The sequence below is a fragment of the Myotis daubentonii genome, chromosome 1 (assembly GCF_963259705.1).
Source record: "Myotis daubentonii chromosome 1, mMyoDau2.1, whole genome shotgun sequence".
In the NCBI taxonomy this organism is placed as follows: domain Eukaryota; kingdom Metazoa; phylum Chordata; class Mammalia; order Chiroptera; family Vespertilionidae; genus Myotis; species Myotis daubentonii.
This window is the reverse complement of record NC_081840.1, coordinates 208903176-208920618: the sequence shown is the minus strand read 5'-3', so window position 1 is coordinate 208920618 and position 17443 is coordinate 208903176. Positions and strand designations below refer to the sequence as shown.

The following is a 17443-nucleotide window of genomic DNA, read 5'->3' as shown; positions in this document are numbered from 1 at the left end:
CTGCGAGAGGGTGCAGGCCAGTCTGAGGGATTCACACCCCCCCCCCGAGTGCACGAATTTTTGTGCACTGGGCCTCTAGTTGGTTAATAAGATTATATAGCTTTCAAGTGTACATTTCCAGGATATATGATCTGTACATTGCATTGTACACCACCCAAAGTCAAATCATCTTCCATCACCATATATTTATCTTTTTTCCTTTACTACCCCTCAGTAACCACCATACTGTTGTCTGTATCTATAAGTTTCAGTTTTATATTCCACATATAAGTGAAATCATATGATTCTTAGCTTTTTCTGACTGACTTTGCTTAGCGTAATATTCTCAAGGTCCATCCATGTTGTTGCAAATGGCAGTATTTCATATATTTTTATGGCTGAGTAGTATTTCATTGTTTACATGTACCACATCTTCTTTATCCAATCCTCTATCACTGGACACTTTGATGATCTCCATGTCTTGGTCACCATGAATCATGATGCAATGAACATAGGGGTGCATATATCTTTGCTAATAAGTGTTTTCAAAATTTTTGGGTAGATACCCAGGAGAGGGATTGCTGGGTATATGGTAACTCTATTCTTAATTTTTTGAGGACCCTCCATATTGTTTTCCACAGTGGCTGTACCAGTTTACATTCCCACCAGCAGTAATGACAGTTCCCTTTTCTCCACAACCTCTGCAACACTTGTTATTACTTGTCTTGTTGATAATAGCTATTCTAACAGGTGTGAGGCAGTATCTCATTGTAGTTTTGACTTGCATTTCCATAATGGCTAGTGAAGTTCAGAATCTTTTTTATATCTGTTGGTCATTTGTATGTCGTCTTGGGAGAAATGTCTGTTTAGGTACTCTGCTCATTTTTAAATTGGATTGTTTGTTTGGTGTTGAGTTGTACGATATATATATAATATTAATCCTTTGTCAAAACTGTTTGCAAATATCTTCTCCCATTTTGTTGTTTGCCCTTTTGTTGGTGGTTTCTTTTGCTGTGCAGAAGCCTTCTAGTTTGATATAGTCCCATTCATTTATTTTTGCCTTTACTTATCTTGTTTTTGAGGTCAAACTCATAAAACCTTTTCTAAGACCACAGTCCATAAGCTTAGTAACTATGTTTTTGTCTATGTAAATTTTTGTTTCAGGTCATACACTTAGGTCTTTGATCCATTTTGAATTAAGTTTTACATGTTGGGACAAACCATGGGTTCATTTTTCTGAAAAAAGAAAACAGCTGAGGATTCCATCAGCATTTTGAAGTAAACCACCTCATAAAGTCCAGATAACCTAAAACCTACTATAAAAAATTTTGGTTAATAATAGTCATAATTTCACCTTAGTTTTATATTGTGCTCTATTGTTCCGAAGGGGCTTTCTTACATAACAAACAAGAGAGTATTTCCAAATGTACAAAGTCTTGTGAGAGTCCAAGCACAAATTATTGCCATTTGTTATAAATCTCCACTGAACCTTATAAGCACCCTGTGAGGAAGGTGGGTCAATCTAATTCCATTTTCACAGATGAGGGATAAACACAAGAGGACCAACATTTCAGCAGAGTGAGATGATGACGATGTTAGAGGTATGAGGAGTGGGGGTTAGTATGGCCACACAGAGGGGGCACCTGGTCTACCAGTGGGTAGGTGATCAAAGAAGATTTTTCGAGAAGAGATGAGAGCTGGGGGGTGACGAGTGAAGGGCAGGTCTTTCCAGGCAAATAGAAAGGCATAGAGTGTATCTGAAGAAAGAGGGATAGTGAAGAGTGGGTATCTGTTAGTTGGGATGAGAATTGAGGGTTTCCTACTGGACAGCCCTCAGCTCTCCAGCAGATGAAATGGACAAGAGCTCATCCCTAAGCCCTCCCTGTCCTCTGCCTTTGGGCCTTCACTACCCCTCTGCCTTTGCAAGATGAAGCTTACTTTCTGTCCTCTCTCTGTATGTGAACCATAGGGGCCTGTTGAAGGCATCCTTCCTGTGAAAACGGTGAAAAGAGGAGAAACGGATGAGAAATCAAGTTATTGAGACCTGAGAGGTGCCGGGGATGGGAGGTTCCTAAATTCCAGTCTGCTTTCAGTCCTACAAGGGTTGCTCATGGCGCTATCTGCAGTCACTCTCCGTAACTCTTCTGTATTGAGAGACAGGTGATTGAGGCATCCCTCCAGTTCTCCACTTGTGAAATATCACTGAAAACCTGCTTCTGTTTCTCACTTGGTAACCCCGTTAGGATAAATGCCACTGAAAACAAGCTCATTAGCCTTCCACACTGATGATGTGACCCAGAGTGGCTCTATCTTGGGCACATGTGACACGCCGTCTGGAGATGGTCTGTCATGTCTATATAGGGTGTTGTTCTAGCCTGGACCAGAGCTCCTCCCCCACCCTCCTCTCTCAGCTCCATATTTAGCATCTGCTAAAGGCTACGCATGTCATCATATCGATCTTCGTCCTCCCTGCTACGGAATCATGCAGAGCTTTGTTCTTATAGCCACTGTGGCAGGCATGAGAGGTTTCTCTTTGGCTTTAGTTTTAATTGAACCACAGAGAAAGCTAGTCTTGTTCAACCACTGTACTGTTTGGGAAACCGAGGCCCGGAGAGCTGACTTGATGTGAGCCTCTGAGTGCCAGACGGGCTGGCGGGTGAAGGTCACTTGACTAAACAGAGTCTTTTTCTCCCATCTGACTCTTTGGAGCTCTCTAGATGGCAAAACTCAGACAGAATTTCTTTGTTCACGTATAGATATATTTTTATACTATAAAAATACCCCCCCCCTTTTGTAGCCATAACTGGTTATAATATACAGAGAGTATCCTTTGCTGGAAAAATACTCTTTAAAGCTACTTCAAAATTCCCACTTCTTAATAATTATCATTATGTTGAGTAATTATTATCTAACAGTGATATTAATAAGGACTACTTATTGTGTGTTTGCTGTGTGTTGACTATGTACTTATAGCATGTTTACATTATGCACTGTGCTAAGGAATTTATACATCTAAGCACAAAATACTCTCAACAACTGGTGATGTAGGTGTTATTACATTGATTTTACCAAGGAGGAAACTGAGGCTGAGCGGGGGTTAAGAACGTCTCCTAATGTTGTCACACAGGTCGTCGTTTGGGCAGCCTGGATTCAATACCAGATCTACCTGACTTTGGAGCCCGTGTTCTTAACAATTTTGCCTCATCAACTTCTTTTTGCAGATATTTAATCAGGAAATTTGGCTTTTACTCAATCTTATTACGAGATTTTTTATTTACTAACCAAAAGTCTGGTACATGTCCATTTATTTTATTTTATTTTTTTAAATTAAATCTTTATTGTTCAGATTATTACAGTTGTTCCTCTTCCCCCCCACCCTCATAGCTCCCCTCCACCAGGTTCCCACCCCACCCTCTGCCCTCACCACCCCCCTACTGTCCTCATCCATAGGTCACGATTTTTGTCCAGTCTCTTCCCGCATCTCCCACACTCCTTTCCCCCCCAAGAATTGTCAGTCCATTCCCTTTATATGCCCCTGATTCCATTATAATCACCAGTTTATTCTGTTCATCAGATTATTTATTCACTTGATTTTTAGATTCACTTGTTGATAGATGTGTATTTGTTGTTTATAATTTGTATCTCTACCTTTTTCTTCTTCTTCCTCTTCTTAAAGGATACCTTTCAGCATTTCATATAATACTGGTTTGGTGGTGATGAACTCCTTTAGCTTTTCCTTATCTGTGAAGCTCTTTTTCTGACCTTCAATTCTGAATGATAGCTTTGCTGGATAAAGTAATCTTGGTTGTAGGTTCTTGGCATTCATCACTTTGAATATTTCTTGCCACTCTCTTCTGGCCTGCAAAGTTTCTGTTGAGAAATCAGCTGACAGTCGTATAGGTACTCCCTTGTAGGTAACTGACTGTCTTTCTCTTGCTGCTTTTAGGATTGTCTCTTTGTCTTTTGCTCTTGGCATTTTAATTATGATGTGTCTTGGTGTGGTCCTCTTTGGATTCCTTTTGTTTGGGGTCCTCTGTGCTTCCTGGACTTGTAAGTCTATTTCTTTCACCAGGTAGGGGAAGTTTTCTGTCATTATTTCTTCAAATAGGTTTTCAATATCTTGCTCTCTCTCTTCTTCTGGCACCCCTATAATTCGGATGTTGGTATGCTTGAAGCTGTCCCAGAGGCTCCTTACACTATCTTGGTATTTTTGCATTCTTTTTTCATTTTGCTTTTCCAGTTGGGTGTTTTTTGCTTCTTCGTATTTCAAATCGTTGACTTGATTCTTGCGATCCTCTAGTCTGCTGTTGGATCTCTGTATATTATTCTTTATTTCAGTCAGTGTATGCTTAATTTCTAGTTGGTCCTTTTTCATAACCTTGAAGGTCTCACTAGATTTCTTGAGGGTCTCACTACATTTATTGGCGGTCTCACCAGTCTTTTTGAGGGTCTTACTAAATTTATCGGCGGTTTCTAGAAAGTTCTTGAAAAACCTTATAACCGTGGTTTTGAACTCTATATCCAGTCATTTGCTTTCCTCCATTTCTGTCATTTGTGACCTGTTTCTTTGTCTCTGCATTTTTTATGCTTCCCTGGGTTGGTAGAGTGGCTTTGTGTGCTAGGTGTCCTATAGGGCCCAGTGGCTCAGCCTCCCCAATTACCTGAGGTAGACACTCTTGGTGCACCCCTTTGTGGGCTTTGTGTACAGTCTTGTTGTAGTTAAGCCTTGATTTTTGTAGGTATCACTGGGAGGAATTGACCTCCAAGCCAATTGGCTGTGAGAATCAGCTGTGTCTACGGTGGGAGAACTTCTGTGCTGAAGACACCCTTATGAGGCAAGACTTACTTCAGTGGAGCTTTGGTGCTCACTGAGTCTGCCTCCTGAGTGTGTCCCATATGGATCTGAGGAGTTGTAATTGTATGGTCCCACTCTGAGCACTGGGTACACTGGCTCTTGGGTCTAAGGAGGTGCTAATTTAGCCTCTGCCTGAGGCTACCCAGCAAGGGCTACAAAGAGAACTGCAGATTCCCCTTCCTTGTTTGGGGTTTGGAGGTGCCCAGATGAGGCCCAGCTGTGAAGCAGTGCAAGCTGCTGTGGGGCCTTGGGCCTTCTCTTGGAAGTTCTGGGTCTGTCTGGCCCAGCAGCAGTTTGTTAGGTAATTTTCAGATTGCAAAGGGCCAGGGCATTCATATGCAAAAGCCTCTGCCACAGCTTGGGTGGGGCAGGGTCTCAGGGAATCAACAGGGCAAAGCAAACAGCTATGGCTGATCCTCAGCCCTGCCCTAAGGGGCCCTGTGTCTCAGTGTCCCATAATCGCTGCAAGCACCTTTGAGAGAAAGCCGCCCTTGAGTTCCAAGTTCTGCCCGCTGTATGAGTCTAGGTCCCCAGAGACTCACCCAGAACTGGAGTTCAGAGCAGTCGGGGGCTTATGACTCCCTCCCGATTCAAAAAGATAGCCGCGTCCTCAGTTTCCAGCCCTTGCCGCGTGCGCCTCCGTACCTCTGCACTTCCGCAGCTCCTCTGAGTCTCAGTGTGCTTTTCTCTTTCCTTCTAGTTGTAGAATTTCCACTCAGCCAGCCTTCCTGTGGTTCTGGATGATGTCCGTTTTGTCTTTTAGTTGCATTTTTGAGTTTGTTGTGGGAGGCAGCAATTTCTGGTGTTACCTATGCCGCCATCTTGGTTTCTCCCATGTCCATTTATTTTTCCTAGTTCTGGTCCTGCTACCTTGGGATCAGAATAAAACTTAAAAATGTCTTAATGGGTCTTAGCTTTGAACTAGGTAACATGTGTGTGTGTGTGTGTGTGTGTGTGTGTGTGTGTGTGTGTGTGACAAATGCATATATTCAAGTCGTCAGCAAGTCTAAGGATGTGAAGTTTGAGACTGATGGAGCCCGAAGAGACTTTGCTCCAAGGTCTGGAGACAAAGATGCCCAGGACCATCCTGCATGACAGTGACCCACTATGAGTCTTCAGACAGAATCAGCAGAACCTCTGGCCCTCTGCCCCCTGTGCTATGGACATTCAGTATTTGGTATTTTCAATAAATAGTAGTGGAAGTTGGTAACACGATGGTTCTCCATAGATCCCATATGCCTGGTTCTGTGCTGAGCCAGATGCGCCACATGCTGAATTCTTACAATAGTTATAGGAAAAAGGCGCTTTTCTTGTTCTCATTTTCTATGGAAAAAAAAAAAAAAACAAAACCAAAAAACAAGACTCGGAGAGGTTAAGTAACTTAGTAACCCAGCTTTTGTGTGGTTAAAAAAAGCAAATACATGAAAATCATGAGTTATTTATTTGATTGGCTCATTTGAAAAGGCTATTCTATCTCATTAAACCAACAGAAACTGTGGGTTGGCAAGGATAAGAATGTCTTGGAAGTGAACGGCAGGATTTAGAGGAGTGACCTTTAAAAGCCAAAGCGGACCTCTCGGCCGGCTTTACATTGCTTTGCATGTGGCATGTCAGGAAGATCCCCAGTAGGGAGCTTATAAGCCCGGTTGTATTGACACGCCGTGCTCTGGGTTTGCGTCTGAAAGGCCTTTCCTTTGTCTGAAGCAGGGCTGGCCTTGTGATGCTGTCCCCTGGCAAATAGGGCACCGTCTCCACAGCTGGTCTCAGCACCGGGAACTCGCTCACCTGCAGTGGATGAGAATTTATTTGATCTTTTCATGAAATTCGGATTCTGTCTTATTTATGCAGTCCTGTTGAAGGGACAGGCACTGAATGTGGTTACTTTTAAGCAAGTTATGTTGTTTAACCAGGGGTCTATCAGAGTTCTGATATATAGGCAGCTATCCAAAAATGTTGAAAGCAATAAACTTGTATGCATATGTGCATAACCTTTGGACACAGACAATGGGGTGGCGAGGGCCTGGGGTTGGGGTGGGGGCAGGAGTGGGCTGGAAGAGGTTAATGGGGGGAAAAGGAGGACCTGTGTAATACTTTCAACAATAAAGTTTAACACACACACACACACACACGCGCGCGCGCACACACACACACACAACCCCCCCCCCCCCCACCACAAAAAAAACACACCACATTGAAAGACATAAATAATTTAACCTTCACATCTCTGAGGAGCAGTTCTAAATTTACCATAATCTTGCAGATGTGCCAAGTGAGGCTTGGAGACCAAGTAACGCCTGTTCAAAGCCATGTTGCTGCATAAGTGATGGGGCCTGAGCTCAGATGCAGAAGCGCAAGGACAATGTCCTTTCCATTAGATCAGTAGCCACTTTTTGAAGGAAAAAAAAAAAAAGAAGCTCAAGGGGTAAAGAAAAACCAGCAAATTTTTAGAGTTCTGGTAATTTCTTTTCTCTAATCTCAACACAAATTCCCACATAAGCCAAGGACTGGCTGATTAATCAGGAAATGAAAGGAAGTGCTGGTCATATCGGTGGCTCATGACAGGTCTCTCCCTTGCAGTTCCCAAAATGGCTGGGATCCATTAGAAACTGAAGCGAGAGAGCACTGTCAGCTGCCTCCCCTGCTTCTTGAAGCGGAAGCAGAGAGAGCAGTTTGAAAACGTCCCATTCACACACCAGGTTGCTATCGAGGTCTTTTTCATGTTATGATCAGAGCAGCTGCTTGTGTTTTTATCACTAGGTTGGTTTTCGAGATAAAATCAGCTTCTGCTTCTTGGCTGGGTGGAGTTGTGGGTGCCTGAGCTGGGGGATAGCAGATCCAAGCCCTCTTTGCTGGGGAAGTGTGGGTTAGACTAGTCGGGTAGGGCGGCGACACTGAGGTGGGCCCCATGTTTAATCAGCGTGCCAGCGAGGAAGTGCCCAGTCATCCAAAAAGGAAAAAGAAAGACTCAATTTTCCCTCTTCTCTTTCTGTTCCAGCTGAAGGCCAGACTTTGGAGCTTTTCAAAGTAGATCGAGGTCTCTCTCGGATGCATGGAGAGAAGTAACATTCTGCAAATTGCTGTTGGAGACCCCGGAACGACAAACCCATCTGGTTTCTATTCCCTGTGTTGAATGGCATTTGCTTCAGCCATTCAAGGATTCTGAACGTGTAACGAGGGATCCAGGCCGGGAAGATGCTGAGTTCCATCAAGTGTGTGCTGGTGGGAGACTCGGCTGTGGGGAAGACCTCCCTGTTGGTGCGCTTCACCTCAGAGACCTTCCCAGAGGCCTACAAGCCCACGGTGTATGAGAACACGGGCGTGGATGTCTTCATGGATGGCATGCAGATCAGCCTGGGTCTGTGGGACACAGCCGGCAACGACGCCTTCAAAAGCATCCGTCCCCTGTCCTACCAGCAGGCCGATGTGGTGCTGATGTGCTACTCTGTGGCCAACCATAACTCTTTCCTGAACCTGAAGAACAAGTGGATTGGCGAAATCAGGAGCAACTTGCCCTGTACCCCAGTGCTGGTGGTGGCCACCCAGACTGACCAGCGGGAGATGGGGACCCACAGGGCCTCCTGCATCAGTGCCATCGATGGGAAGAGACTGGCCCAGGATGTGAGAGCAAAGGGCTACCTGGAGTGCTCAGCCCTTAGCAATCGGGGGGTGCAGCAGGTGTTTGAGTGTGCCGTCCGAACTGCCGTCAACCAGGCCCGCAGACGCAACCGGAGGAAGCTCTTCTCCATTAACGAGTGCAAGATCTTCTAACCTCCGAGATTTCGCCCAACGCTCGTTTACTCACCCACCTCAAAGCTCATGGGGACAGGGAGAGCCAACAGCAAGGGCTGATGCTCTTTCTGGGTCCATCCCGAGCAGGGTTTGCTTTTGGATATAGTTTGTTGATGGGACTTGGTCACTGGATGGTTTTATTAAGTACATTCTGCAAATGAACTCCACGTCCAGTCCAACTAAGCAGTCTCTTGAGAAGCTGTAATGAATATTCTATCTCCGGTTAAAAAAACTAAAATGGCCTCTATAACTTTGGACAGTGAAGTGAGTTTTCCAAAGAATCCTATATTTAAAGACATGTTTTATTTAAATGATAACAAAATGTAGAGCTCTTGTACATAACTAGTTTTCATGCTTGGGAAGTCTTTTCCTACAGACTCACAAACACACCCTGGTGTATGTGTGAAATGACCTTACAGGACTCTGCCGTATGTTCCGAGTGTTCTTTTCGCCTGAAGTAGTAACTTTGTTGAAGCCACTTGCCTACCTGATTTTACTAGGTGATCAAATTTTAAAAGGACTACCAACCGATCCTTGCTATTATTTCCCACCCAGCTGTTAACCAATTTGTATATCAAAGACATTCGATAACATATGCTACTTTAATACTGCCTAATGATTTTAAACAGTTATCCGTCTATTTTCCTGTAATTATATATAAAAAAGCATGTCTTATTTATGATACTACCTTTCACTCAGCGAACTCCCATGATGCACTAAGTATTCCTCTTTCATTTACCAAAACGGATGAAAGGAAAACCTTTTGGGTAGGGAATCTGACTGCTCCAAGTAATAGCAGCAGAGCTCGGAACAGGATTTAAAAATCTCACTTTCCTTTGGGGACCGCTGCACTTTGCCTGGGTTTTCCAACACTGGCTCCCGCCCGGTTGCAGGCCTTGGGAATGAGAGCAGGCTCAGCGTTCTGTATGCTGGTAATCTGGGGAATTTGTTACTTGAGCTCTTAACTGACCTGGAAGGGCAACTATAATTTATTAATTTTAGGATCTAATCAGAGTAATTACTAAGGTGTCTATGTACATATGTGTATGTGTAAGGGAACACGGGTACACCTTACAGCTTTTACCGTTTCATCAATGTGAAGCACCAGAGTAAAATAAAACCAAAAAAACCCCCAAACCCCCCCCCCCACAAATTCCAAGCATAGGGAACAGGAAAACTGTATAGCAAATTTTCAGATAACAAAATCTTATCAGGGAAAGTACTGAATAATGAATCCCACCTCAAACCGCATTCTATCTAAATAGTTTAAAAACAATGGCATCAATCATCTGTTAAAGCTGAGAACACAAGACCGTGTTACTTGAGGAAGAAATAGCAAACGCTGGCACCGGATACATCATTTACTCACCTAATCCACTAAGACTCAGGACCACTCTGGACCACGTTTATTAAAGTGCATCATTGTTATGTTATAATGTGACCATTAGATACAAATGGTAAGGCACTTGGCGTAAATGACTATGATTAAACTTATGTTGACATAACCATGCCAGTTGTTCAGTTTCCTTATGTGGTCAAGTCTTTATAGCTATAATCAGTGTTAAAATCAAATGTGTGCTCATCTCCACACTTTTTCTCTTCTCTCTCTCTCATCCGCATCCAGTAAAAGGCCCTTAGTCTTTGGGGCCGAGGTTCCCTCAGTTCCCGGGGCTGATGTATCCGCTTCCACCCAGCCTTCTCTAGTCCTCCAGTTCTGTGGCTCATCCTTGCCTCCGTGTCACCTGTGTCCCTTGACTTGAGAACCCCTGTATCCAGCTCTCTGTATTGCACGTCCGAGGGTTGGAGGGCTTAAACCTGACCAGGCTGGGGGAGGCGATGGGAGCTCACCTTCTTTAGCATCCCTGTTGGTCCTTGTCCTTCTCATCACTGGTCTTATATAACGCATACAGATTCGCCTTCAGGACCGGTCTTTAGGGTGGAGACCATGTAGCTTGTTAGCAGGAGTGAATCTGTATTCACTAAAATGGGCTTTCCCCAAGCTTTCCTTCCTTTGTTGTTGAAGGGAGATGAGGGCAGAGGTACCTCTGAAATGGGAAAGCCCAGTGAGGGAAGAGGAGGTGATTCCATTCCACAGGAGGAAGGAAAGGCCAGGGAGGGCGTAGTCACCTGGACAGACACACCAATGAGCCTTCTGCCTGCTGGCAGGAGCGAAGCCTGAAGGATCTCCCTGAGAACCCTCACACTGAGAACAAGAATCGGTGTGTAAACCTTCCCCGGCGATGGGGCCTGGCGGAAATCGAGGCTCATGGGTGTCTGTCTCCCCTACCAGACTGTATGTTCTTAAAGGCAGAGCCACCTCCTACGTGTCTCGATGCCCCCAGGGCCAGCACAGAGAAGGCACCGTAGCCAAACAAACTTGTGTTGAATTGGAGAGGGGAAAGGCACGGGGCTGCTATGTCGCAAAGTGGGTATGGGAAGGAAGCAGACCCCCGCTGGCCTTGCAGGGCTAAGAAGTGAAAGTAGGTCATTTTTGTTGGAATCCATGTAATGTAAGTTCTACATGAGCATATACTTATGTTTGCCTGCCTGAACTCAGGCTCACGTTTCTTACACTTCAACACTTGCATGACCTTGTTGTAGGCTGGAGTATGTTGATTCTTAACTATTGCAAGTGGCAACGTTAAATAAGCTCTTAGTTTACAATAAAGAGCTGATTGGCGTGGTTGAGTTAGTCATCCTCTCCTTTTTCCCTTTATACTGGCTATAAACGGGCAGCAGAATCTAGTGTGATGAAATCAGGCTGAATGACGAGAGACTTGAGAGCACCCTAACCGTTACTGTTTGCCGAGTGCTTCGAGTGGGCCAGTGCTGTGCTCAGCACTGGGGAGCGCATCGTGTCACCACGTGGTGTGTAGGTGGCCGCTCTATAATGAGCATCACCCACTGAGGCTGGGCCCACTGACGTGACAAGTCCAGGCCATACAGCAGCTGAGCGGCAGCACCAGGACAGGAGCAGGTCTGTCTGTCTCCAAAGCTCTGCTCAGAGCCGCTGTGCCCCACTTCCTCCCAGAGCAGCCCGGCTGCATGGCTTTGCCACATCCGATCTCATGCAGCCTGTCGGCCTCACCCCACCAGTCAAGTGGCCTGTATTTTAAAATTACTTTTAATAATAGATCCCAAGCCTGAACTTCGTCCTCCCCTTTTCTTTCTGGCAATGAGAACAGGACCTCTCTGAGTCACAGAGCCCCATATTGGCCAAGGTCCCTGACCCAGCCCTTGGCTTTTTACATTTTTATTTAAATATATTTTTATTGATTTCAGAGAGGGAGAGGGAGAGGGAGAGGGAGAGGGAGAGGGAGAGGGAGAGGGAGATAGAAACATCAATGATGAGAGAATCATAGATTGGTTGCCTCCTGCACGCCCCACACTGGGGATCGAGCCCACAACCTGAGCATGTGTCCTGACAGGGAATCGAATGGTGACCTCCTGGTTCATAAGTTGACACTCAACCACTGAGCCATGCTGGCCGGGCCAACCCGTGGCTTTTAAGTATAACTTCATAGGTTGATTACATATGAATCGGCAGAGATGATATGCATCATGATTTGATGCTTTAAAAAGCTTGGAAAATATTCTCTTTTTCTTGTCTCACTTTCCTACCCCTCGGGTTTTGGATATTTCCTTTGGATGAGAGAGCGACAGGGAGAGCAGATCTGGGTTCTTTTCTTTAAGGAGCTTGTACCACGAAAGGGCACTTACCCAGCATGAGGTGTGAGAGGAGGACTCCAGTTTGGCACATTTGCAGGGTGATGATACGACAGAGGGGACAGGGATTCTGTGAGTGTTCCATCTTCAACGACTGCCAAGAAGACAGTTAATCTTATGGGCTGAGTCAGATCACTCAAGGGGAGTTATTTTTCCTTAAGCTGTCATTCCCCCGATAAAACAAAGAAATGTAATCACTGGCTAAGATCTCAAGCAGTGTTTCACCCGAAAAGATAAAATAAACCATGGAAATTACTCGTGAGTTCACAAATAGTACTTGATTAAACCCCAAATCTACATTAACTACTTTAGTCGATTCTAAAATATATCCTGACAGCCCAGCCGGCATGACTCAGCGGCTGAGCATCAACCTATGAACCAGGAGGTCACGGTTGGATTACCAGTCTGGGCATGCAGGAAGCAGCCAATCAATGATTCTCTCTCATCATTGATGTTTCTATCTCTCTTTTCCTCTCCCTTCCCCTCTGAAATCAATAAAAACATATTTAAAAATATATCCTGACATGGATTTAATACTAATGGTAATTAGAGAGCCATATGAGGCCACACAGCTGTGACATATTTTAGAGTCAGACAGTCTGGGTCTTGTGTCTTTCAGCCTCAGCTTCCCTATCTTAAGACAGAGATGATTCCTGGGTTACTCTAAGAATTAATTCAATAATGATTGTGGAAATGCCTTATATCTGTAAACTATTGTTCAAATGGTGGTGTTGATATGTTTTTGGTGGATTCCTATGCAGCTACATAGGCTGAATATAGTAGATCAGATTAGAATACTCTAGAACTATTGGGTCACATGACGGGATGCAGAAGCAAGCTCAGTTTGTGGCAAGGTTAGGTAGAATGAGATGAATAAAACGACACATAATAATGGCAACAACTACATTTGAATCTTCACTAGTTCCAGGTCCTGTACTAGGTTCTTTATTATACATCAGCTCATTTTATCCGCATAACACGTTCCTAAGGTAGATAAGTGGAAATATTTCCCTTGTATAGTTACTTTTCAAAGTGTCCCAATTTTACCATGTAATTTTGGTGTAATTGAACTTGACCAGCTAAAAATCATATGATGAATTGTATACGATGTCCATTACACTTGCTAATTTAGCTAGGAAGCGAGAATGATCCATTACACACCGTAGGGGCTCAGCAGCCTTTTTGTGTGAGTTTTTTTTTTTTTTTTTTTTTTTTTTGTCATTGTTCCTGTGAAGTCTCAAGTGGGTCATAGACCCTTGTCCTGACTGGTCTCTGCTGGCTGTCTCCACTCCACCCCTTTCCATTTTCCACCCTCACTGCCCGCTCTGAGCCTGGGAGGTTAACCCTAGGGAAGGCACTATCTGGGATCACATCCTGGCTGCCGCCCAGTTGTTTCTGGAAGTCAGAGGTAGGAGGAGAGAATAATTGTGTGTTTTTTGTCCTACTCATTTTTTTAAATATATATATTTTTTATTGATTTCAGAGAGGAAGGGAGAGGGAGAGAGAGATAGAAACATCAATGATGAGAGAGAATCATTGATTGGCCGCCTCCTACTGGGGGTGAGCCTGCAATGCAGGCATGTGCCCTGACTGGGAATTGAACCATGACCTGTTTCATGGGTTGATGCTTCATCACTGAGCCACACCGGCCAGGCCACCCTACTCCTTTCCTGCTTTGGTGATGCATAGCTGTCAATAGCTGTGACTTGTTCCGTGAGAAAAGCTACAGCTCCTGCTGGGCTGCTTCTCCTTTTTGGCTCTAATTTCCACTGGGCTCTAGGACAGTGTTTCCTCACCTCTCCCATCAGCCCTGGAAGAGATAGCGGCTTCCTGCTGGTACAAGTGTTGGGATGCAGCAACATCCCCCATGTAGTCCCTAGCCCAGAACTCTACCAGTAGTGCCTTCATTCAAATTCTTCACCTGAACCATCTAGAACAAATTTGGTTTCCTACAGGATTTGGACTGATACACTCACTAAATAGTAAAAGTAGTCTCTATGTTCTGGCATTAAGTGATTATTCAAATTTCTACTGAAGAAATAGGCTTGCCAATCTGGGTAACTGCCCTGTTCTAGCTTCAAAACCCAGGAAATATCACTCTCGACAGCTATTTGCTTGGAAGAAAAAGGAGTATATTGATTAATTCTAATCTGAGTAAGCAAAAGTTTAGTTCTGGGATAGAAATGTTCAAAAACTGTAAGTCTTCTGTCTGGCTGGTGTGGCTCAGTGGTTGAGCGTCAACCTGTGAACCAGGGAGTGGGCCTAAGCCATCAGTTGGACATCATGCACTGCTGCAGAGACGGGAGAGGCTCCCACCACCGCCACTGTGCACTGACCACTCCAGGGAGCACCTCCTGCATTGACTGTCTGCCCCCTGGTGGTCAGGGTGTGTCATAGTGACCGGTCATTCTGCCATTTGGTCTATTTGCATATTAGCCTTTTTTTATATAGGATACCTCAGAGCTGAGAGAACCCTTCTGTTTTGTGGATGAAGACACTAAAATTTTCGGACTATTAAATGACTTGCCCAAAGCTCTTGAGCACCTCATTCTTCTTACCATTCTTTTGAGTGCTCTTTTCTCTAAGCTTCATGAATAGAGAGGTTTTTTTTGTTTTTTTTAATTGCTTACTTTTCATAAGTTTACTTTTCACTACGGGTTTCCTGCACATTGTAATTTGTAGTGTTGTTGCTTAGCACAAAGCAGATGCATTCGTATCTTCAGGGATCCTTGAATAGAAACAGATCTCCACCTGCTTATTTATTCATTCAACAGTTATAAAGCTCCTTAGGTTCTCTATGGGGGTGATTCAAAGAGAGTAGAGGGCCCAGTCACTAAACAGATAATGACCTGAGCATATCTCCACCACTGGGTTTACCAGGTTGTTTCATAATTTTCTGTTTGTTTCCATTCCTCTATTGAACCATGACCATCTTAGCACCAAGACTGCAAATAGCCTTGGTGGAGCTGAGGATCTAGTTAAGTAGGGATGGGTGTGTGTGTGCAGATAATAATTATGTAAACAAATCAGGTCAATGTGGATGGGTGATCAGAGCTATGAAGAGAATAAATTAGGAAAAGGGAGAGAATATTTGGTAGTTTATTTTCCTAATTGAATGATGTAGACAGACTTCATTTAAGAATAAACAGAAAAAAATAGCAGGCTCAGCGTTTTCTCTGCTGGCCCCAAGAGAGAGACACACATGTTTTTTTTTTACAATAATCAGCGTTCAATACCCAGGTCCCCCCAGAAGCGACTTCCCTGGGGATTCCCACCCACCTGCCTGTTGGGTTAGGGTTGCCTCCAAGGAATGAACTAGCAAATAGACTGGGAGAGAAAAGTGACGTAAGTAACAGAAGCAGAGTGGCGCTGGGGCTTACATAAGCAAGTGGTTTCCAACGGATTCTGAAAACAAGGAAGGAAATGACTAGGGCTCAGGGTCTAGATAGGACTCAGAGTAGAGCCCAGAGCTTGCCTGCTGGGCACTGTGGAACGGGTCCAAGGCCCTGTGGGCATCCGTGGCGGCACATGCCCGAGAAGCAGCAAAGTTGTGGTGGTGAGGGCCCATCTGCTCATGCAGTTGGACGTGCTTGCCTTCTATAGCCGTGTTAACTAGAACATACTAAAATGCCCCAATCTGTGGAAATTTCATGCTGATAGAAACAGGCAGGGGTGCAATTTACAAGTGAGTCATTGGAATGAACCCAAGGGCAGTTGTTGGGGGCTAGAGCTGCTGTCTCAGGGAACAGAGGATTTACTGAGGATTTTGATTAAAGGCATTTTTTCTTTTTTTAAGTATTTTTTTATTGGTTTCAGAGAGAAAGGGAGTTGGAGAGGGAGAGAGAGATAGAAACATCAATGATGAGAGAGAATCATTGTTTGGCTGCCTCCGGCATGCCCCTCACTGGGGACTGAGACCGAAAGCTGGGCATGTGCCCTGACTGGGAAGCAAACTATGACCTCCTAGTTCATAGGTTGATGCTCAAGCACTGAGCTAGACTGGCCTGGCTGAAGGCATTTTTTTTTTTAAAGTCTTCAGAAAGCCCCAAACAAATCACTGTATGCATATCTCCTGTCCTCCCTTTTCTCCTCTCCTTTTCATCATTTCTCTCTGCAGCCAGGTGCCCCCCGCACCCACCTTTAATTGTTCCAGTATCTGAAATGGTGCTGTGTCCACAGCAGAGGCTGGACTCTGTTTCTTGGGTGACTCAATCCTCATGATCTTCAAACATTCATCCATGCAGGCTTTCAAACTGCCATGCCTTATGGCAACAGTTGCCAGGGTCTGCCTAGCATTCTCTAGGTTACCGAGAACTTTGCGCACGTGGTCCCACGTGACCTCACCACAATGGTGTGGATTGTTATTTCCCGGCTTATTTTGCAGGTGAGGAAGCTAAGGCTTGGGAAGGCTACGTGCCCCATGTGTGCACACCCAGCAAGTGCTGGGCAGAACCAGGATCAGACTTTGATCCCTTGGCTCCAAACTCTCCTTTTTCCACTCCACCAGGCTCCCATCTGAGGCTCAAGATGACCCTGTGAGCTAGAAGTGAAAGAGGTAAGGCCCGCAAAGGTGATGCGAGGATGCAGGCTACACACCAGAAGTGAGGTCTCCATTTCCACGCCCTTATCATCTTTTTAAAAAAATTTTTAAAAATATATTTTATTGATTTTTTACAGAGAGGATGGGAGAGGGATAGAGAGTTAGAAACATCCATGAGAGAGAAACATCGATCAGCTGCCTCCTGCACATCTCCTACTGGGGATGTGCCCACAACCAAGGTACATGCCCTTGACTGGAATCGAACCTGGGACTCATCAGTCCACAGGCCGACACTCTAGCCACTGAGCCAAACTGGTCAGGGCGCCCTTATCATCTTTATTGTCAGACACATGTTTTTAAATTGGACCCACCACTGTGTGGTTGCCTGCAGAGCACTCACTAGGTGACTTAAATGGACATAGATTATATCTCCAGTCAATTAAATAGAAAAGTCTGAAAGGAGGAAATTATCTGCTAATCCAGGCCCCAAACCATGTTTGCATTAATTTTCTCGATGCTGCCTGCAGACTCACACTAGTTTTTTCTCTCCTCTG

The 17443-nt window shown here is 44.6% G+C and overlaps 1 protein-coding gene across 3 annotated transcripts in view; it reads left to right on the top strand.

The window, feature by feature from the left end:
* Positions 1-10244, top strand: part of RHOH (ras homolog family member H) — a 44774-nt gene extending 34530 nt beyond the window's left edge. For all 3 annotated transcript variants that reach the window (XM_059672873.1, XM_059672854.1, XM_059672865.1), the window contains one exon: positions 7830-10244. In XM_059672873.1, coding sequence (XP_059528856.1) covers positions 8027-8602 — 576 coding nt within the window. In that variant the 5' untranslated portion in view covers positions 7830-8026 and the 3' untranslated portion in view covers positions 8603-10244. The remainder of the gene's footprint in view (positions 1-7829) is intronic.
* Positions 10245-17443: the final 7199 nt, after the last annotated feature.